The sequence below is a fragment of the Thalassophryne amazonica genome, chromosome 4 (genome assembly GCF_902500255.1).
Source record: "Thalassophryne amazonica chromosome 4, fThaAma1.1, whole genome shotgun sequence".
Lineage (NCBI taxonomy): Eukaryota > Metazoa > Chordata > Actinopteri > Batrachoidiformes > Batrachoididae > Thalassophryne > Thalassophryne amazonica.
This window is the reverse complement of record NC_047106.1, coordinates 130,302,424-130,320,522: the sequence shown is the minus strand read 5'-3', so window position 1 is coordinate 130,320,522 and position 18,099 is coordinate 130,302,424. Positions and strand designations below refer to the sequence as shown.

The 18,099-nt window shown below is 40.1% G+C and overlaps 1 protein-coding gene across 2 annotated transcripts in view; it reads left to right on the top strand.

Annotated features, from left to right (window-relative positions):
• Nucleotides 1-18,099, top strand: part of caln1 (calneuron 1) — a 346,229-nt gene that overhangs the window by 40,451 nt on the left and 287,679 nt on the right. Inside the window, exons 1-2 of one of the 2 annotated variants that reach the window (XM_034168558.1) lie at nucleotides 7,075-7,079; nucleotides 10,320-10,441. In XM_034168558.1, coding sequence (XP_034024449.1) covers nucleotides 10,327-10,441 — 115 coding nt within the window. In that variant the 5' untranslated portion in view covers nucleotides 7,075-7,079; nucleotides 10,320-10,326. Of the gene's footprint in view, nucleotides 1-7,074; nucleotides 7,080-10,319; nucleotides 10,442-18,099 lie in introns of those variants that run through there. The other variant, XM_034168559.1, reaches the window with a different exon arrangement.

Here is an 18,099-nt window from a genome sequence, read left to right as displayed (position 1 = left end):
CACAGCAGTAATGTTATGAGAGAACCTTGTATATCAGGAGTGGGATCGTTGATTCAACAGAAGTCCTTTATGAATTCTAATTGCAAGACAAATATGCCTAACCAAATGAGTCCTGTCCCAGTGATTACACTGATGTATCCCTGCAATTTTTCTTTCCGTCCACTGGTGTGAAAATATTTTGAAAGTCATTGAAGCTTCAACACGAGTCTGGTTTATTAACCCTGAATGCATGCTGCCCCTGAAGAATTTACAGTAATGAAATGTATGAAGATTCTGTTCTTGCACAATGAATCATTCTGATGACCATTTCCTGATAATGTGCCAAGCAATGGTGACCCACGCTATAATGTACCTGCAGCAAAAGCCGAGAATTGTATGGGTTTTCCTTGTAGCAATGATTATGATGTGGTGAGACTGATGACTGTAATATTCATAATGACAGCGGAGAAAATTCTGAATAATTGATGAATGATAAAATGAAAAATCCTCACATTATGTTTGAGGAAAAAAACTATAAAAGACTTTTCAGTGTAGTTGCAGACATTCTGGTGGGCTTGCTTATTAACCTGACAAAGAAGAAAAATGCACTAACCGGTTTTCAGTTTGTGAGGTAACACGTACCAGGCAGCCATCATTACAGCCGCAGGGCAGCAGGCAAAGAAAATTTGTGTTTAACCATCAACTCCTCATAGAAGCTGCGTGATGACGTGCGCAATGTGAGTGTCCAACTGGAATTAGTTCACCGTCACATGGTTTTCCAAAATCCAATCGTAGGGCAGATTTACCTCACGTGAAAAGCCAAAGATCGTTTTCAGGAGTGATGTGTTACTACTTGGCCTGTTTGAATAGCCCCCTCTGTGCTCCAATGAGTACATACTATTAGTACATACTCAGTGCACCCTGCGTCATTAAGCACAGCGATCAGTGAAAGCAGGAGCACACGGAGAGCCTCTGATGACAATCTCACGTGCTCAAACAGAGTGTGTAACTATCAGGATTACTCCACTAGTTTGCATGTGAATGTTACTGGATAACTCTGTTGCTTTCTCTGCATAAAGCACTGTTTACCATATCAATGGACAACAAAACGCATAGACCATTTTATATATATATTGTTCAACATGTGCATTTGTGTTTATTGTTTGAACCTTTTTGTTGTACAGTCTTTCACACAAGACCTCAAATTACCTTTATAAAGTGTCAAAACAGTTGTTTATTATAGTTTGCTGTGTATTTTGTGGAAAATTATTTTTCGCTTTATTTTTCCTTGCCTATTTTTGATTGTAAACCTTTATTACACTTATAAAACACAACCAAAACATATATATTCTGAAAGCACAGGTTGTCCTGAACAAAAAAAAGAGACATAAAACTTGATTGTGGGATGCAGGGAGAGCTGTTAACAGCAATAATAAAACATTTATGTCAGGCAAGTGAACTGTCCAAAAAATGCCCTCGGACCCCAGAGTGTTAAAGTTGATCTATAAATGGGATTTCTGTCATGATATACTGTACAGCATGTACAGTCATTTCCGTAAGTGTTTAGACCAAGCTGCAGGACTCATGCTCACATTTTGACCCCAACCAGGAATTGTAGTTCCTTTTCTGGCCACTTGAGGCTGGCTCTAAAACAGAGCACATGACCATAGAAGCCCGGTTTAAAACATTCAACTTAAGAGCAGAAATAAACATGTTTACAGCCTGGTACAAAAAACGGTTTTGGTCTCTATAGTTTCCTCTTACATGACAACTGTATATTTTTTCTAACTTCTTCGTGTAAGATGTATTAATTAATAAAATCTGTATAACAGTGGCTGTGTCCATCGACTCCTTCTCTCGTAGTTTCTGACTGGAACAAAATGACTCATTTTTGTCTGTTTGGAGTATTTTATTACAAACACCTGGAATAATACAGCTTGGTGAGCGGTGAAATGCCCTAACGGGTCATCTAAGACGTCCCTGTTCTAATATTGACACTGAGTGAACGGTGTTAGCACTTTTAGCAGCTGTCAGTAGGTCCACTTAAGGCACAATTTTGAAGGAAATATGTCGCGGATAACTTTTTCTCTTCACACCAAAGCAAACCATTTTGCAAATCACCCTGCACTGTCCATAGCTGGCCGCTACTTTTGATACTGTTTTACATAAAACTATGCATTTTAATGATATTTTTGAGTATCATTCCCGTATTTGTGAAATGAAAAACATGGCCGTTACTTGGTAGGGAAGCACAGAAAATACAATGAAATTCATTTAGATTCAGTTATTTGCTGCAACACTGATAGTCTATATTCCAAACCCATCTCTTTCTTTAAATACTTGAATGTAAAATTCTCTTAAGATTAATTACCTGAAAATACAAAACTTAAAAACAAACAACCTCTTCCATTAAAGTGAAATGTGATTACAATCTGTGGAGAAACAACATCTCTGGACTGACAAACGTGCTGCTGCTTTTGACGTGTCTGTTTTGAACATGTCATTTTTTTTTTTTGAGCAGAGCAGCTTGCTAAATGTTTGCTGCGTTGATAAATTAACTAAAACAACAGTGAAATGTATAAATCCAGAGTTTTCTTCAGAAATATGAACTAATTTGGGGAGAAACGTGAGCTAGCTTAGAAACTAGGGACAAAGTTAGTTAGGGACAACATGTTAATGTTCCAGAACTTTCCATCACGTGAACCACTAACAGACCCACCTTACCTATGAAAGAACTGGGTGATATAATGTCAACCCTTTGCTTCTTTCTCCTGAGTTATTCTTTTCTTTTTTGCTTCCTGATGTCTGAGGGCTCCTGCCGTCTGCTCCTCCACTCACTGCATGTGAAAAGTTAGCCTCTGCAGCTGTTTGATGGAGCAGCTGATCTGAACCATTTTACATAAATAGAGTTGAGAAATGCTTCCAAATCAAATAAACTTAGTGTTGCCAATACATTCTAAATAAAATATATGTGATGTCATATTATTTTTCCAGTATTATAATTGTATTAGGGGTCTCTCTGGGCCCCTGTCCATCATGGGCCCCGAGAATCCTTCTCCATATTCTCTCTTTTTCAGCACCCCTGGTTCTTGGTCTCTAAAGAAAACCAATGTACATATGACAGTTAGGCTCTGTTCAGTACAGTCTATGGTTCAGACAGTGACACAATTTTACGTTACTTACATTATTTTACTTTGCACACAGAAACAAAACGTTTACACAATAATGAAAAACTACCAAGGTCAAACGTTTTAGCTACCCTGATGCTAATAGTCAATTGTGCATAATTTTTCCGTTTGTTCCAGTTTTCAACAAGTCTCAGGGCCCCTTAAAAAAAATAGTACTAATGGAGTTGAATTGCACATGAAGCAGGAATCGTATGCAATACCTGTAAAATCGTAGCTGCCTCCAATGCCTCGTACACCTGTTGCTACAACTATGAGGTCTGTACATAAAGTAACGGTCCTTTTTATTTTTTTTCAAAAACTATATGGCTTTCATTCATATGTTTTTACGTCAGACATGCTTGAACCCTCGTGCACATGCGTGAGTTTTTCCACGCCTGTCGGTGACGTCATTCGCCTGTGAGCACGCCTTGTGGAAGGAGTGGTCCCGCCCCCTCGTCGGATTTTCATTGTCTGGAAATGGTGGAATGAAAAGGACTTTTTTCCATCAGAATTTTTTTCAGAAGCTGTTAGAGACTGGCACCTGGAAACCATTCGAAAAATTTATCTGGCTTTCGGTGAAAATTTTACCGGCTTCACAGAGAATAAGGACTTTAACTACAGCTTTAAGGACCCCTTTAAGGACGGTCTGTGCGCCGCGCTCCGAGCTGCGACGACGCGGCACAAACCACTGGATCATTTCTAAACCGATGGCTCTGTGGATACGAGACCGTTGTATGTTCTTTCTCTGGTTATCACAAGAGCTGGACATCAGCCATTTTCCGGCAGATTTTGTCATGGAAAGCCGCACGGAGGCTTCGCGCGTCACGACCGATTCGCTGATGAAGAGACAAAGGAACACCTCCGTTTCGGAGTGTTAGAGGACAAGTTGGGACATGTCCAGCTCTCCGCAAGTTCTCTTATACTCACTCGACTGGTAAGCATTGAAAGCCGAGACAGGCATGTCTGACGTAAAAACATATGAATGAAATCCATATAGTTTTTGAAAAAAATAAAAAGGACCGTTACTTTATGGACAGACCTCGTATTTGTGCACACCAGCAGCTGAAAGACAGAGTGTGCCCTGTGAGAGCCTATTCGAGCCCTCTTGCAGCAGGTGCCAGCGAAATTCCAGGTCACACAGACATGCACATCTAACGGCCTCGCTTGTCACTTAGAAAATGTGTGGCCATTTGCGCTATTAGCATAAACACATTCAGCAGAAGGTCACTTTCAAGCTGGATGTGAAATTTGTCTAAATGCCCCCATGACTGTGGAGTTTCAAAAAACAACACACATGGTGCATGTGTCTTGCAGGTGTGCGTGTGTGTTGTGCTCCCCCTCCCCCCCAGCACATGTGGCATGCTGGAGGGAGCACACTTGCATAAAATGCTTATATACACAGATCTGATCACATGGGGGCCGGACAGCCAGATCTGAGTGCAGCACACAGCACTGGGAAAGGCCTGTCAGCTGATCACAGCCTGATGGTGGCTCAGTGCATACATTAAAAACACAAACCACCACCAGGACAGTTATATAAATAATTCCAACAATACCTACATACACAATTACATAACAAATAATGAAAATGAATGACCATATAACAGAGTGACTCGTTGGTCTGGGTGTTGAATGGACAGGGGGGCATGCCTGCCTACAGGTGCTGCTGTAAACATTTCTGCTCCTGGACGTCCCAGCTGGAGAACACGTACTGTGTTTTGAAGGACATGAACTTTCAACATTCCTCCGTGAGGTGCATGTCTCTGCATACTGTCCTCAAGTGGAAATATGTAAAACATCTTTTGCCTTTGCGCTGGGCTGCAGCGGCTGTACACAGTGCACCTCGTCCATGTCCTTATTGATTTCAGGCATTTTTCCACACCATTTACAGGCCAGCGATGGTATCTCAGTGGTAAAGGTTCTGGCTGGCAGCCAGAACTTTTACAGGTTTGAATCCCATGGGTGGCATGTATTTTTCTTTTTCAAATGCGTCGCCGGTAAAACTCAATTAGCGATCGTAAAATCCAGCATTAACATCCGCAAATCATCAGACACAACACGGTTATTTGCTAAATTGGTGATCCACGAAAAATTCCACCTGCTGTTGGGAGGAACACATGGTTGGACAGGTGTGAACGATCCGGCGGCGACAATGTCGTGCACTTTCCACGAGCACGTGGAAAGTGTGACACCACATCACACTCCCACAGCAGCAAAGCAATTACATGCTGGACAAATGTGCATAAATCAACGAGTATATGGAAGCACAAAATAATGTGAGAGCACAGATTCAGAACATTACAGGCACAATGAATGTACTGTTTAAAGGTGATTGGCTGGACTATTCCAGCAGTTTTATTTTCATTCTCTGAAACCAATTAAGAATTTCCTTGTCTGTGTGTTTCGGATCGTTATCTTGCTGAAATGTCCACCCTGTTTTCATCTTCATCATCCTGGTAGATAGTAGCAGATTTTTATTATGAATGTCTTTGTACATTTTTCCACACACCCTTCCTTCAATTATACAAAGTTTGCCAGTGTCATATGCTGACAAAAAGCCACAGATGTTCACACCTCCAAACTTCACTGTTGGTGCTGTGTTTTTGGCTATCTCGGCCTATCTTGGCTTTCAGTGCTTACCAGCCCAGTGAGTATAAGAGAAATTGTGGAGAGCTGGGCATGTCCAAACTTGTCCCCTGGCACTCCGAAACGGAGGTGTTCCTTTGTCTCGCTCGATCAGTGAATTGGTTGTGACGCGCGAAGCCTCCGCACGGCTTTCCATGACAAAATCTCTTGTTAAAAGTGAAATCTGCCGGAAAATGGCTGATGTCCAGCTCTTGTGATAACCAGAGAAATTGCACATGATGGTCCAGGCTCCACACAGCCATCCGTTTAGAAATGATGTGGTGGTTTCTGCCTCTTGATGGTGGCTCGGAGCGCGGCGCGCCGTGCGCCATTGTGGGGCGTCCTTAAAGCTGTAGTAACAGTCTTTATTCTCTGTGAAGCCCGTAAAATTTTCACTGAAAGCCAGATAAATTTTTCGAATGGTTTCCAGCTGCCTCTCTAACGGTTTCTGAAAAAATTCTGATGGAAAAAAAGCCCAAGTCATTCCGCCATTTCCTGACAATGAAAATCCGATGAGGGGGCTGGACCACTCCTCCCACAAGGTGTGCTCACAGGCGAATGACGCATTTGATTTTTGCTTGGTATGTCGTGAGATGAATTATTCGTCCCATTTGTTGCGTTGCATTTAGCATGCAATTTCTCCTCCATGAAAATTTAGAAAAAAATTGTGCCCCGAGGACCCCCGTGTACATGTATTGTTTTAAAGATGGAGTGCATTTCCGCACTTCCAAAATATCACAAAACCACCAAATAAATAAAGTACTTGATTTAGTCATATTTGGAGTCAGTCTGGGTCAGGGGTCTGCAACCTTTACTGTCAAGAGCCATTTTTGTTGTGTCTTCCATAAATAAAATTCTTCTCGAGCCACAAAACATATTTGACCTTTAAAATGAATGAATAATAACACAGCTTGTAATGTTTTTTCTATGCAGTTCACACACACACACACACACACACACACACACATATATATATATATATATATATATATATATATATATATATATATATATATATATATATATATATATACACTCAACAAAAATATAAACGCAACACTTTTGGTTTTGCTCCCATGTTGTATGAGATGAACTCAAAGATCTAAAACTTTTTCCACATACACAATATCACCATTTCCCTCAAATATTGTTCACAAACCAGTTGAAATCTGTGATAGTGAGCACTTCTCCTTTGCTGAGATAATCCATCCCTCCTCACAGGTGTGCCATATCAAGATGCTGATTAGACACCATGATTAGTGCACAGGTGTGCCTTAGACTGCCCACAATAAAAGGCCACTCTGAAAGGTGCAGTTTCATCACACAGCACAATGCCACAGATGTCGCAAGATTTGAGGGAGCATGCAATTGGCATGCTGACAGCAGGAATGTCAACCAGAGTTGTTGCTCGTGTATTGAATGTTCATGTCTCTACCATAAGCCGTCTCCAAAGTCGTTTCAGAGAATTTGGCAGTACATCCAACCAGCCTCACAACCGCAGACCACGTGTAACCACACCAGCCCAGGACCTCCACATCCAGCATGTTCACCTCCAAGATCGTCTGAGACCAGCCACTCGGACAGCTGCTGGAACAATTGGTTTGCATAACCAAAGACATTTTGCACAAACTGTCAGAAACCGTCTCAGGGAAGCTCATCTGCATGCTCGTCGTCCTCATCGGAGTCTCGACCTGACTCCAGTTCGTCGTCGTAACCGACTTGAGTGGGCAAATGCTCACATTCGCTGGTGTTTGGCACGTTGGAGAGGTGTTCTCTTCACAGATGATGCAAAGGAGATGTGTTGCACTGCATGAGGCAAATGGTGGTCACACCAGATACTGACTGGTATCCCCCCCCAATAAAACAAAACTGCACCTTTCAGAGTGGCCTTTTATTGTGGGCAGTCTAAGGCACACCTGTGCACTAATCATGGTGTCTAATCAGCATCTTGATATGGCACACCTGTGAGGAGGGATGGATTATCTCAGCAAAGGAGAAGTGCTCACTATCACAGATTTCAACTGGTTTGTGAACAATATTTGAGGGAAATGGTGATATTGTGTATGTGGAAAAAGTTTTAGATCTTTGAGTTCATCTCATACAACATGGGAGCAAAACCAAAAGTGTTGCGTTTATATTTTTGTTGAGTATATATAATCCCAAATCATAAGTTTGGATGATATGAAAACTGTGGTGGTGGTGGACCTATAATGATCCTGACATTTACTTTGACTTCTATTTACTGTAGACTGCATGAATCCAACATATTTCATGTTTAGTGTGGTCAGCTTTATTTTATTTAATACATATCCATTCCTACATTTAAGGCCTGCAGCATTTTCCAAGGGAAAAAAGGTTGGGACAGGGCAGTTTATTCTAAATGTAAGAATTAATTAATCGTTTTTACAGCCGGTTTTCTTGAGAAATGTCAGGGGATGAAAATATGTACGTTTCCAACTCACTGAATATTTCTTAGACTTTATTTACATCAATCATTCAGAAATACAAACAGTGGGATACTTTATGGTAAATCTGTGTCAGGTAGGCAGTTCTCCAAAACTAAATGACCATGCTGGAAGGAGACAAGTGAGGGAAGCCACCAAGACACAACTCTTCTGTGTGAGTGGAATAACTGGGAATAGTGCAACATTTTTATTTTTATCTTCATTTTACACATAGTCCCTACTTTTTCTGATTTGTGGTTGTTTTCGGTCGAGTTTCTGAAATTACAGAACTGCTATAAAGAAAAGTGTTAACATTTTATTGTTTTTTAAAACTTTGTATAACTTTGTATGATGCGAACACCAAACTCTTATAAAGAAGGACAAAATACAGGGACATGTGCAGGAAAAACAGAACAATGCAAGCTGATTTGACTTCCATGTTTTTGAAAATGAGAATAAAATAAGAGGTAACTTACTTTGAAATAAATAAAACATACAGCTGCAGCCTAATAACTTTGAAAAATAACAAATCAGCAGCTTGCATTCTTCTTCTGACTCAAGTTCATTTCCTGTTTTTCTCCTCCGTCACATTTTGTGCTTGAACATAAAACGACTACATTAAGCTCAAGATCCAAAATAAATATCTTTGGAAATTAACAGCCTGTTAAAGTTCAGAGTTCTCACCTACTTTGTGATTTTTGCTTCTGAACATCACTGCAGTTTCTCCACGTCAGGTTTTTTTTCAAACGCATGCGTGTGTGATTTACATTTATATATTCTCATTTTTAAAGGAATTTTGACCATTTATTTCATCTCATAAATTCTGTTACCGACACGCACATGGTATGAACAGGACATCCCGTCAGAACTGTGCAGGGAGGAAGAAAAGTCAGCACCACAGTTTTGTTTGTTTTATTAACGTGTTGCTTCACCCACTCTGCTCCGCGCACTCTCTCTGCACTAACTGCAGCGGCTCATGCCCCTCCCCCTTCCCTCCTCGCAGCCCGCCGTCATTGACAGCTGGACAGCTCGCTGCCTAAAACCCTGCTTTCAATGGAACAAATATTTAATTTGTTGAAAGCTGGAAACTCACACAAAATGCCTCTTTTTTTCAGTTCTTGATGGATTTTGATTCTTAGAGCTTTAATGATTCAAATGCCATTTTCTGTGAGCCACAACCAGCACTGCAACAAACCATGAATGGTGAGCCGTACTACAGAATCAGAATCAAATTTATTGTCAAGGAATTTGATCTGGTGTCATTGGTGCATAAACAACAATAAAACAAAAGGGAAAAAAACTTCTGTCAGAAGTAAAGACATCAAATAGACAAATGGGCAAAACTGTGTTTACTGTCTAATAAATATAGTGGAATGGGGCTGTGCAGGCATGCAGATGTACAGTACCTTTCAGTCTGTACTTTGTGGGAGTAGGGGGGCAGGGTAATTGGGGATCAGGGCTGGGCGATATGACTTAAACGAGCACAGTACGAAAAGTATTTCCCAGTCATTGGTTCATAAGTATGTGCAAGGCTCGAGGTGACTCATTATAACATTCACATTCACCCAGCTGCACGATGTAGTGTTTTCGTCATGCAGTGCTGGCCCCATCCTACTGCCAATTGCAGTTTGTTTCCAGTATAATTTTTTTAATTTCATCAAAGCGTTCAAATCAAATTAGAGAAGGAAGCACTCAACCAAATCTCTCTCTTTATTTTCCTTTGCTGCTGGGCTTCAACTGAATAATTAATTGCCTCGGTTCCATTTACGCATGAAGTACACTCAGACATGCTTCACATGCACATATGTATGTACAATATCTCCGGTAGCTGGAGTGACTCTCCTTTGTTGTGCTATTTCTCATTTAGTGAATGAGTTCTGCTTCATTTATAGATCCAATTTTTATTGGATCCTGAAACTGAAAAGGTGGAGAAAAAAAAACAGGGATAAAAAAGAAAACGACATGAGACATTCTAGTCTTGATGTATGAAACCTTTATTTTGTGTTTTTATTTGACTTACCGTCGGAGACATGCTGGATATAACTGTTTCATTTGCCCTCCCGTACTTCTTGTTGTCTAAACATTTTGTTGTGTTGTCTTTCAGGGAGAAGATGCCGTTTCATCATGTGACGGCAGGCCTGCTGTATAAGGGGAACTACCTGAGTCGTTCACTGTCGGATACTGACAGCGACGTCTTAGCCAGCATCTCTGTGGAGGAACTCGATGGTGAGGCTTCTCAGTAATGTATGCTGCTGTCATAGTCACCTGCTATTATGAGTCGGCTGGGAGCTGATCTTTTCCCTTTACAGTCACCACCCAAGCTCGGTGGAGTTTTTCATAATATTTAATAATGCCCACTATTGCGCGCTCATATTTAAACCAATACCTGCATATTGTTCCTCTTTAAAATCAGGCAATCTCAAGGAAAATGACCATTAACTCCAATCTAAGCCAACCATCCACCACAATTGCTAATAATTAATAAGTTTTCATCATATTAGAAATCATAATTTTCAGTTCTTACCTTGTCCTGATATTCTGGAGGTCCAAAACAAGTCGAATCTGTTCATAAGTGGGCTCATTTTGTTCATGAGACTCCACAGGAAAATAATATCCAGTTGTATTTCCCAAAAAGTAATGTTGTATGTTATAATCCATCAATGTCCTTTTTATTCTATGAAAAGGAAAAATATGTTGATTAAAAACGTATCATTCCCATAACAACTGGTTTCCAACACTTCCGGATTTTCCGCATGGTTTAGGCTTATTCACTAACCTGTTTACTCTCTAAATCCAGTGTAAGCTCCGTTCTAGGTAAGCACATTTGTCTGGTGGACGCTTCTTTGTAAAACGTGTGCACCAAGGCACTTCCGCATTGAAGATTTTGCCCAATCAGAGTCAGCAAACCCAGTGACATATTTTCTGTTAGCTAGTGAGATAAGGTTCCCGGTGCACCATGGGAATCGTAGTCTTTAGCTACAAAGGTGCCCTGTATAAGCGTGCGTAACGTTGACAGACACAGTAGAGCGAGGCCAGAGGGCATACAGGAGTGAATGCTAAATATGAAAATTTTAAATGTTGAAAAAGAAAGTGCTTGAATGGAAATTTGCATACATCTAAATATGTAAATGTATTTTTTAATGGTAGAATTAATCATAAAACCCTGTTTGGCACATGTGATGCTAATTTGGATCAGCTTGAACCAGAAAACGCCGGCACTTTGTGCCACAACAAGAAAATTAACCTATTTAAAAGTTGAAAGAGTCACAGCGCCTCATTCATTCACATCAGCGTTTATCACAGACATCAGTCGATTCTTTAGCATTCTGCACGTGATGAAAATAGATCCCATGATCCACCAAGACAAAATAAAATAAAATGTTAAAAATGATAAATCACTCTTGGGCCTCCGTATGGAGTGGAGAGGCCATGCGAGAGCATACGCATGCTCGATGATGTGCTTGTCAACATCTAAGTGCACTGCTTGCCAAAAACAAAAGGGTTCTGAGGGTGGTGGAAACGCAAACCAAGCCAGACCGTGCAGTACCAACCTGGACTGCTTGGTGGAAACGGGGCTGTCAGCATATGCTGGCTAAATCATCATGGTGTGACAGCTGCATAACCTATTCAATGTATCCAGCGTACACAGTGTATCTTTCATAGGTCGGCATACGCAGGCTAAATCGTCAACGTGTGCCAGGGCCCTTAACCACTGACGGCAAGTGGGAAGACAAAAGAAAGAAAAGCTGAAGAAAAATGAATCCATATTCATTGTAATGGTCTCTTGCAGGCATGAGAACATGATAATGAGATAAATTTAGTAAATGGAGGAAAAAAATTCTGATATCAAATTTATTTTGATAAAAGCCATTTGTACTAGTTGACAGGGATGTAATTTAAATTGATTGACGATCATGAAAAGAGGTTGTCATTTTAATGTTTCACATTTTATGCCTTGACCTATGATGCTCTCTTCTTTTAAATAAGGTTTTTATTATTATTATTATTATTATTATTATTGTAGATTATGTGCTGAAAATGACAGAACCAGTAGCATTTTTTTTTTTCAGGATGGTGAGATGGGAATAACTTATGGTGCTTTCAAGGTGACAGTAAACTCTTAAAAGCCACAGTAGAAACTTTTAAGTTCTGCAAACTGTACACGTACATTCATGTAATGAACTTTGTTTTGAACCTTTTTTTTTAAATATTTGATTTGATGCTATATCAGTGAATTTAATTGAACTGAATACTGTGATTGTTTGGGGTCTGTATCTCTCCATTATAAAATGATGCAATATATCTGGATACATGGGCTATGATACAATTTAGGAATGATCTTTTTTTTCTATGGAAGACTTGTTTTGATACGATTAATTTCAGTGCAGTCTAATACAATTCTTTGTTTAATGTAGGCACAGTTTTTCCGTGATAAATTGGCATTGGCAAATTTTCCAAAAATGGCATTGCTTACATTCATATCCTTATGTCTTAACAAAAAAAAAAAAACAGCAACCCAGTGACCCAATCGTCACCTCTGGGTGCTGCACTCAGCGATTACCAGTTACATTTATCTCAGGAATTTAGCAGCTGCGTGGTGATCAGTTAGTGGCTCTGCTCACAGCAGACAAAAAAAAATAACTAAACAGTTCAGTCAGTAGAAAAACTACATTACAGTGCAGACTGTTCCAGAATCGGCGCCGATGGAAATTAACTGTGATAACAGAAAACTAACTAAAGCTAACGCTGGAGGGTCACCTCGGCTGGTGCCTAGCAGCTAACGCTGGAGGGTCACCTCGGCTGGTGCCTAGCAGCTGACTTAGAACTGGTGTGGACCAGGGGAATCCGACTGTTTAATTAAAACAAAGCATCATGCTGATCCCTATGCAATACGGAATAGAACGGACTCTGATAATTAGCAGCTGATTAATGTGAGGTGCAGCGGGTGAACAACACAGGAGGCAGCCAGCAGATTACGTCAAGGTTTAAACACAACTGCACATGGACATGACCTTGGAATAAGCACGAATGATCCACTTTAAATACAGAAGTCATGTTTAGAGCTGTAACTCACACAGCAAAAGAATTCTTATTGATAACTTAAACATTGCAATCCAAAAGCTCAAAGAAATACACGGACACGGACGAACCGGGAAAACTCACAGAGGAAATAAAGACGAAATTAAGCCTGAATGCTTAACAGGGAAATCGCCATTAATTAAGTCCAGGGACCTGGAAGCTCCACTTATCAAGTGCTCTCTAAGCCTGGAAAACCCCGGGAGGAAAAAACACGACGAATTACATACTGCGCCTGGAAGTGGCAGTGGAAAATGCACGAGGAGTTACATACTGCACCCGGAAGCGGCAGTGGAAAATGCACGAGGAGTTACATACTGCGCCCGGAAGCGGCAGTGGAAAATACACGAGTTACGTACTGCGCCCGGAAGCGGCAGTGGGAAATGCGCGAGGAGTGACGTACCGCGCCCGGAAGTGGCAGTGGGAAATACGCGAGGAGTTACGTACCGCGCCCGGAAGCGGCAGTGGGAAATACGCGAGGAGTTACGTACCGCGCCCGGAAGCGGCAGTGGGAAATACGCGACGAGTTACGTACCGCGCCCGGGAAGCGGCAGTGGGAAATAAGCGACGAGTTACGTACCGCGCCCGGGAAGCGGCAGTGGGAAATACGCGACGAGTTACGTACCGCGCCCGGGAAGCGGCAGTGGGAAATACGCGACGAGTTACGTACCGCGCCCGGGAAGCGGCAGTGGGAAATACGCGTCGAGTTACGTACCGCGCCCGGGAAGCGGCAGTGGGAAATACGCGTCGAGTTACGTACCGCGCCCGGAAGCGGCAGTGAGAAATACGCGACGAGTTACGTACCGCAACCGGAAGCGGCAGTGGGAAATACGCGACGAGTTACGTACCGCGCCCGGGAAGCGGCAGTGGGAAATACACGACGAGTTACATACTGCGGGGGAGGTGATGGTCTAGTGGTTAAGGTGTTGGGCTTGAGTCCAGAAGATCATGGGTTCAAATCCCCGCCTGACTGGAAAATCACTAAGGGTCCTTGGGCAAGGCCTTTAATCCCCTATTGCTCCCGGTGTGTAGTGAGCGCCTTGTATGGCAGCACCCTGACATTGGGGTGAATGTGAGGCATAATTGTAAAGCGCTTTGAGCGTCTGATACAGATGGAAAAGCGCTATATAAATGCAGTCCATTTACCATTTACCATTTGCGCCTGGAAGCCGCAGTGGAAAATACACGACGAGTTTCCCATACACCAGACACATCCATCGATCCCAACAGCCTTTAATTTTGTGCCCGCCATCCATGGTAACTTGTATGCATTACTATCATTCTTTTTCCTGAGCAGTTTATACATAATAATGCACAGTTTTGATTGCTTTTCTTGCCATTTCTCATCCAGTGATTAATCAATCTTTTCTCTATTGTACATTCTAAGTTAAATCTATGCAATTCACTAAGCACCATTGTATTCAAAGCCCTAATTTTCCTTTCAGGAATTTTGTATGGTACATTTATCTTTGTTCAGTATTTTGATAGCCCCAGATTTCACAACCATACAGCAGTATAGGTATAGGATTAGTTGGTCATACGGACTGCATTATTTATCAATAGACAGAGCAAGTTGTTTGCATTTGGCCAACATACCATACATGGCTCTGCGGGCTTGATGTAGTTGTAGCTATTAATTTAAAATAAATTTTTGATTTGCGAGTTAAAGGAAGTGTCATATCAATAATGTAAACATGTAATAGTTGGGTTTCCATTTCAGATTAGGGGAAGCTCCAGGATGGCACCAGTGTGTTTGACAAGCCATTTGCTCTTTTTCTCAGTTGGTTTATTGGGTTTTTGTTTGGTTGGTAAGGTTTCTCCTGCTTTATGACAGTCGAGCATTAAGCTCCTGACACTATCTGCTGGCTTTTTTTTTTCTCCTTGGTGTCATGGTTTGGCATGTGTATTGTTGTATTGTTTTTATTATTTTGTTTTATTTTTATTATTTTATATATTATTGTATTGTTGTATTGTATTGGCATGTGTTTGGCACTGATTAATTTGTAAATTTACATAATGGTGTCAAATACTGATTTATTTTTGTGGTGAGTCTTTTTAAAAAAATAACTGTATAAGTCTTGATGAAGGGTTGCATTGAAATGCAAGTGTGAGGAGAGAAAACTAGCTGTGCACTGATGTGAAGGGAACGTACTCAAAGCAGGAAGCCTCTGCTGGCCACAGACTGTATATATGCACTGCTGCTTTGTGCTCTGCTCGACAGAGCATGATAAGAATCTCGTTTAATCATCTCCACAAGTTGAAGACTGAGTGTGCGCGTTGCATTTCCCCATTTACTCCACTGATTAGGTTGGTGGTTTTCTCCATGCCATTTTGAGCTCACTGAGCCAAGCGCGAGTGGAGCTCGTGTGTGTGTGTGTGTGTGTGTGTGTGTGTGTGTGTGTGTGTGTGTGTGTGTGTGTGTGTGTGTGTGTGTGTGTGTGTGTGTGAATGGACTTTTGCAAAGTGGTGTGCCAGCATGGGATGACCTGAAAATGCTGCATAAATATAATCAGAATTATTATTACCATCTCATCACACAATGTAGATTAGAGATGCTGGAGCAAAACAAGACTACCCTCTTTAGCCAAACAGTGAGGCACACAATGGATAAGCAAACTGCTCTGAAAAAGTAGAGCCAGAAATCATTAAATTATGCTCATTAAATTAAGCAACAAACAATTATTTGGATCATTGATGAATCTGATGGGGATTTGACACGATTAATGGATTAATCGGATTAGTGGGGAATTTTTTAAAAATGTGCCAGGGAAACAATTTTTCTCTCCTTTCATCACTTTATTTAACAACAGAACATTATTTGAAAACTTAAAATACCTGAAAATCAACAAATCGTCAAATGTCCCTTGGCTGTTGAAATATTTTATTTCATTTCCATTTATTTGTACAAGGACAGCATACAATTACATTATGCTCATCAAGCAGAGATGTTTGTACCAGATTGTAGCTGCAACAGCTAATTTCCATCTGTAGTCCTTGAGGGTCAGGGGGATACACATAGGGCTATTAAATACATCACAAACAAACTTACAAAATATATAATACTAAATTCATAAAATATATAATATTAAATTCATTCTTACGTCATTCATTTCTAAAATATTGTGCCATATCAAAACGTTTAAAACAACCATTCATAATTCATCCCTGTCACTCATAACATGCAGCATCAAAACATCAAAATTGTCAAGACATTCATAAATTCATCTAAACCTCTCAATTACTGTACAATATCAAAACACTTGTAAAGGATATTCACCCTTCATACAGTTCATCTCTCAATTTCTATATAGAATCAGAATACTTATTACACATGTTCAGTGTTACCTTTAGCAGTGCTATATATTTAGTGCCTACATCTTTGGTTTTGAAGAAGCCATGATTTTACCTTTACAGAAAATGTCTTAAAGTCTGGTTGTGTTTTTATTTCTTCTGATAATATATTCCACTTCTTTGTGGCTCTGTAAGAAAATGTCGATTGTGCAAATGCAGTCTTACATTTGGGAATGGTACACTGCCTCCGAGTGGTTGCTCTTGTTACCCTTGTTGTTGTATCAGAGGACAGGTGAATGAAGTTCTTGAGAGGTGGCGGAGCTTGATTATGAACTATTTTGTATACCATTTGAACCTCATGGAAAAAGATAACATTTTCAAAGCTGAGCATAGCATATTTGCTCAAAATATGACAATGGTGATATTGAATACTTTTTTGATCAAGGATTTTAAGAGCCCTTTTATACAGGGACTCCAAAGGTCTTAACGTTGTTAGATTTGCTTGAGCCCAACTTGTTATACAGTAAGTAAAATGAGGTATTATCATTGCATTTAGAAAGCATTTTGCAGCCTCTGTTGTTAATGTATTTCTTATGCTTTTAAAAGTAACTAAATTAAATTTCAAAGTGTTTGAGATCTTTTTTATATGCTTCTTAAAACTGAGAGTTGAATCTAATGTAAGCCCTAAATATTTGAACTCATTTTTTATAATTTGATCATTGATAATAATATTTGGATATACTGTTGTTTTATTCTGAATAGTGAAATACATGGCTGCTGTTTTTTCCAAGTTTAATGTTAGACAGGATTCCTGAAGCCAGGTAGAAACTCTTCCCATGGCTATAGTTAGTTTGTTCACAACCTCAGTCATATTTGTTCCGTGTGTATATTATTGTATCATCGGCGTACATTTGTATGCTCACATTGTCACATACTGAAGGTAAATCATCTATATATAAAGAAAATGATGCCGGGCCCAAAATTGACCCTTGTGGTAAACCTATATTGCACAGTTTTATCTTAGATACTACATTATTAATTCTGACACATTAATTTCGCCCTGATAAATAAGATTTTAACCAACTTACTGTGTTTTCTGATTTTGAATAGAGAAGTTCATGATTTACGGTATCAAACGCTCTGTGTAAATCTAAGAAAATTGCTCCAACAACTCCTCCTTTGTCTAAATTTGATTTTATGTTTTCCAAGAGATAGCTACAGGCTGTATCTGTAGAATGGTACTTTCTAAAACCAAACTGCATAGGATGTAACAACGCATTTGATTCTAGATGGTCAATTATTTGCCTAGACACTACCTTTTCTATGATTTTGGAAAATATTGGAAGAATGCTAATCGGTCTATAATTTTCCATTTCTTGTTTATTACCAGATTTGTGTATAGGAATTATTGCTGCAATTTTCATTTTATCTGGAAAAGAATTTTGTTCAATTGAAAGATTTGTTAACCTTGTTAGTGGTTTGATTAAGTATTCATCATTTTTTTAATGAGCGCAGAG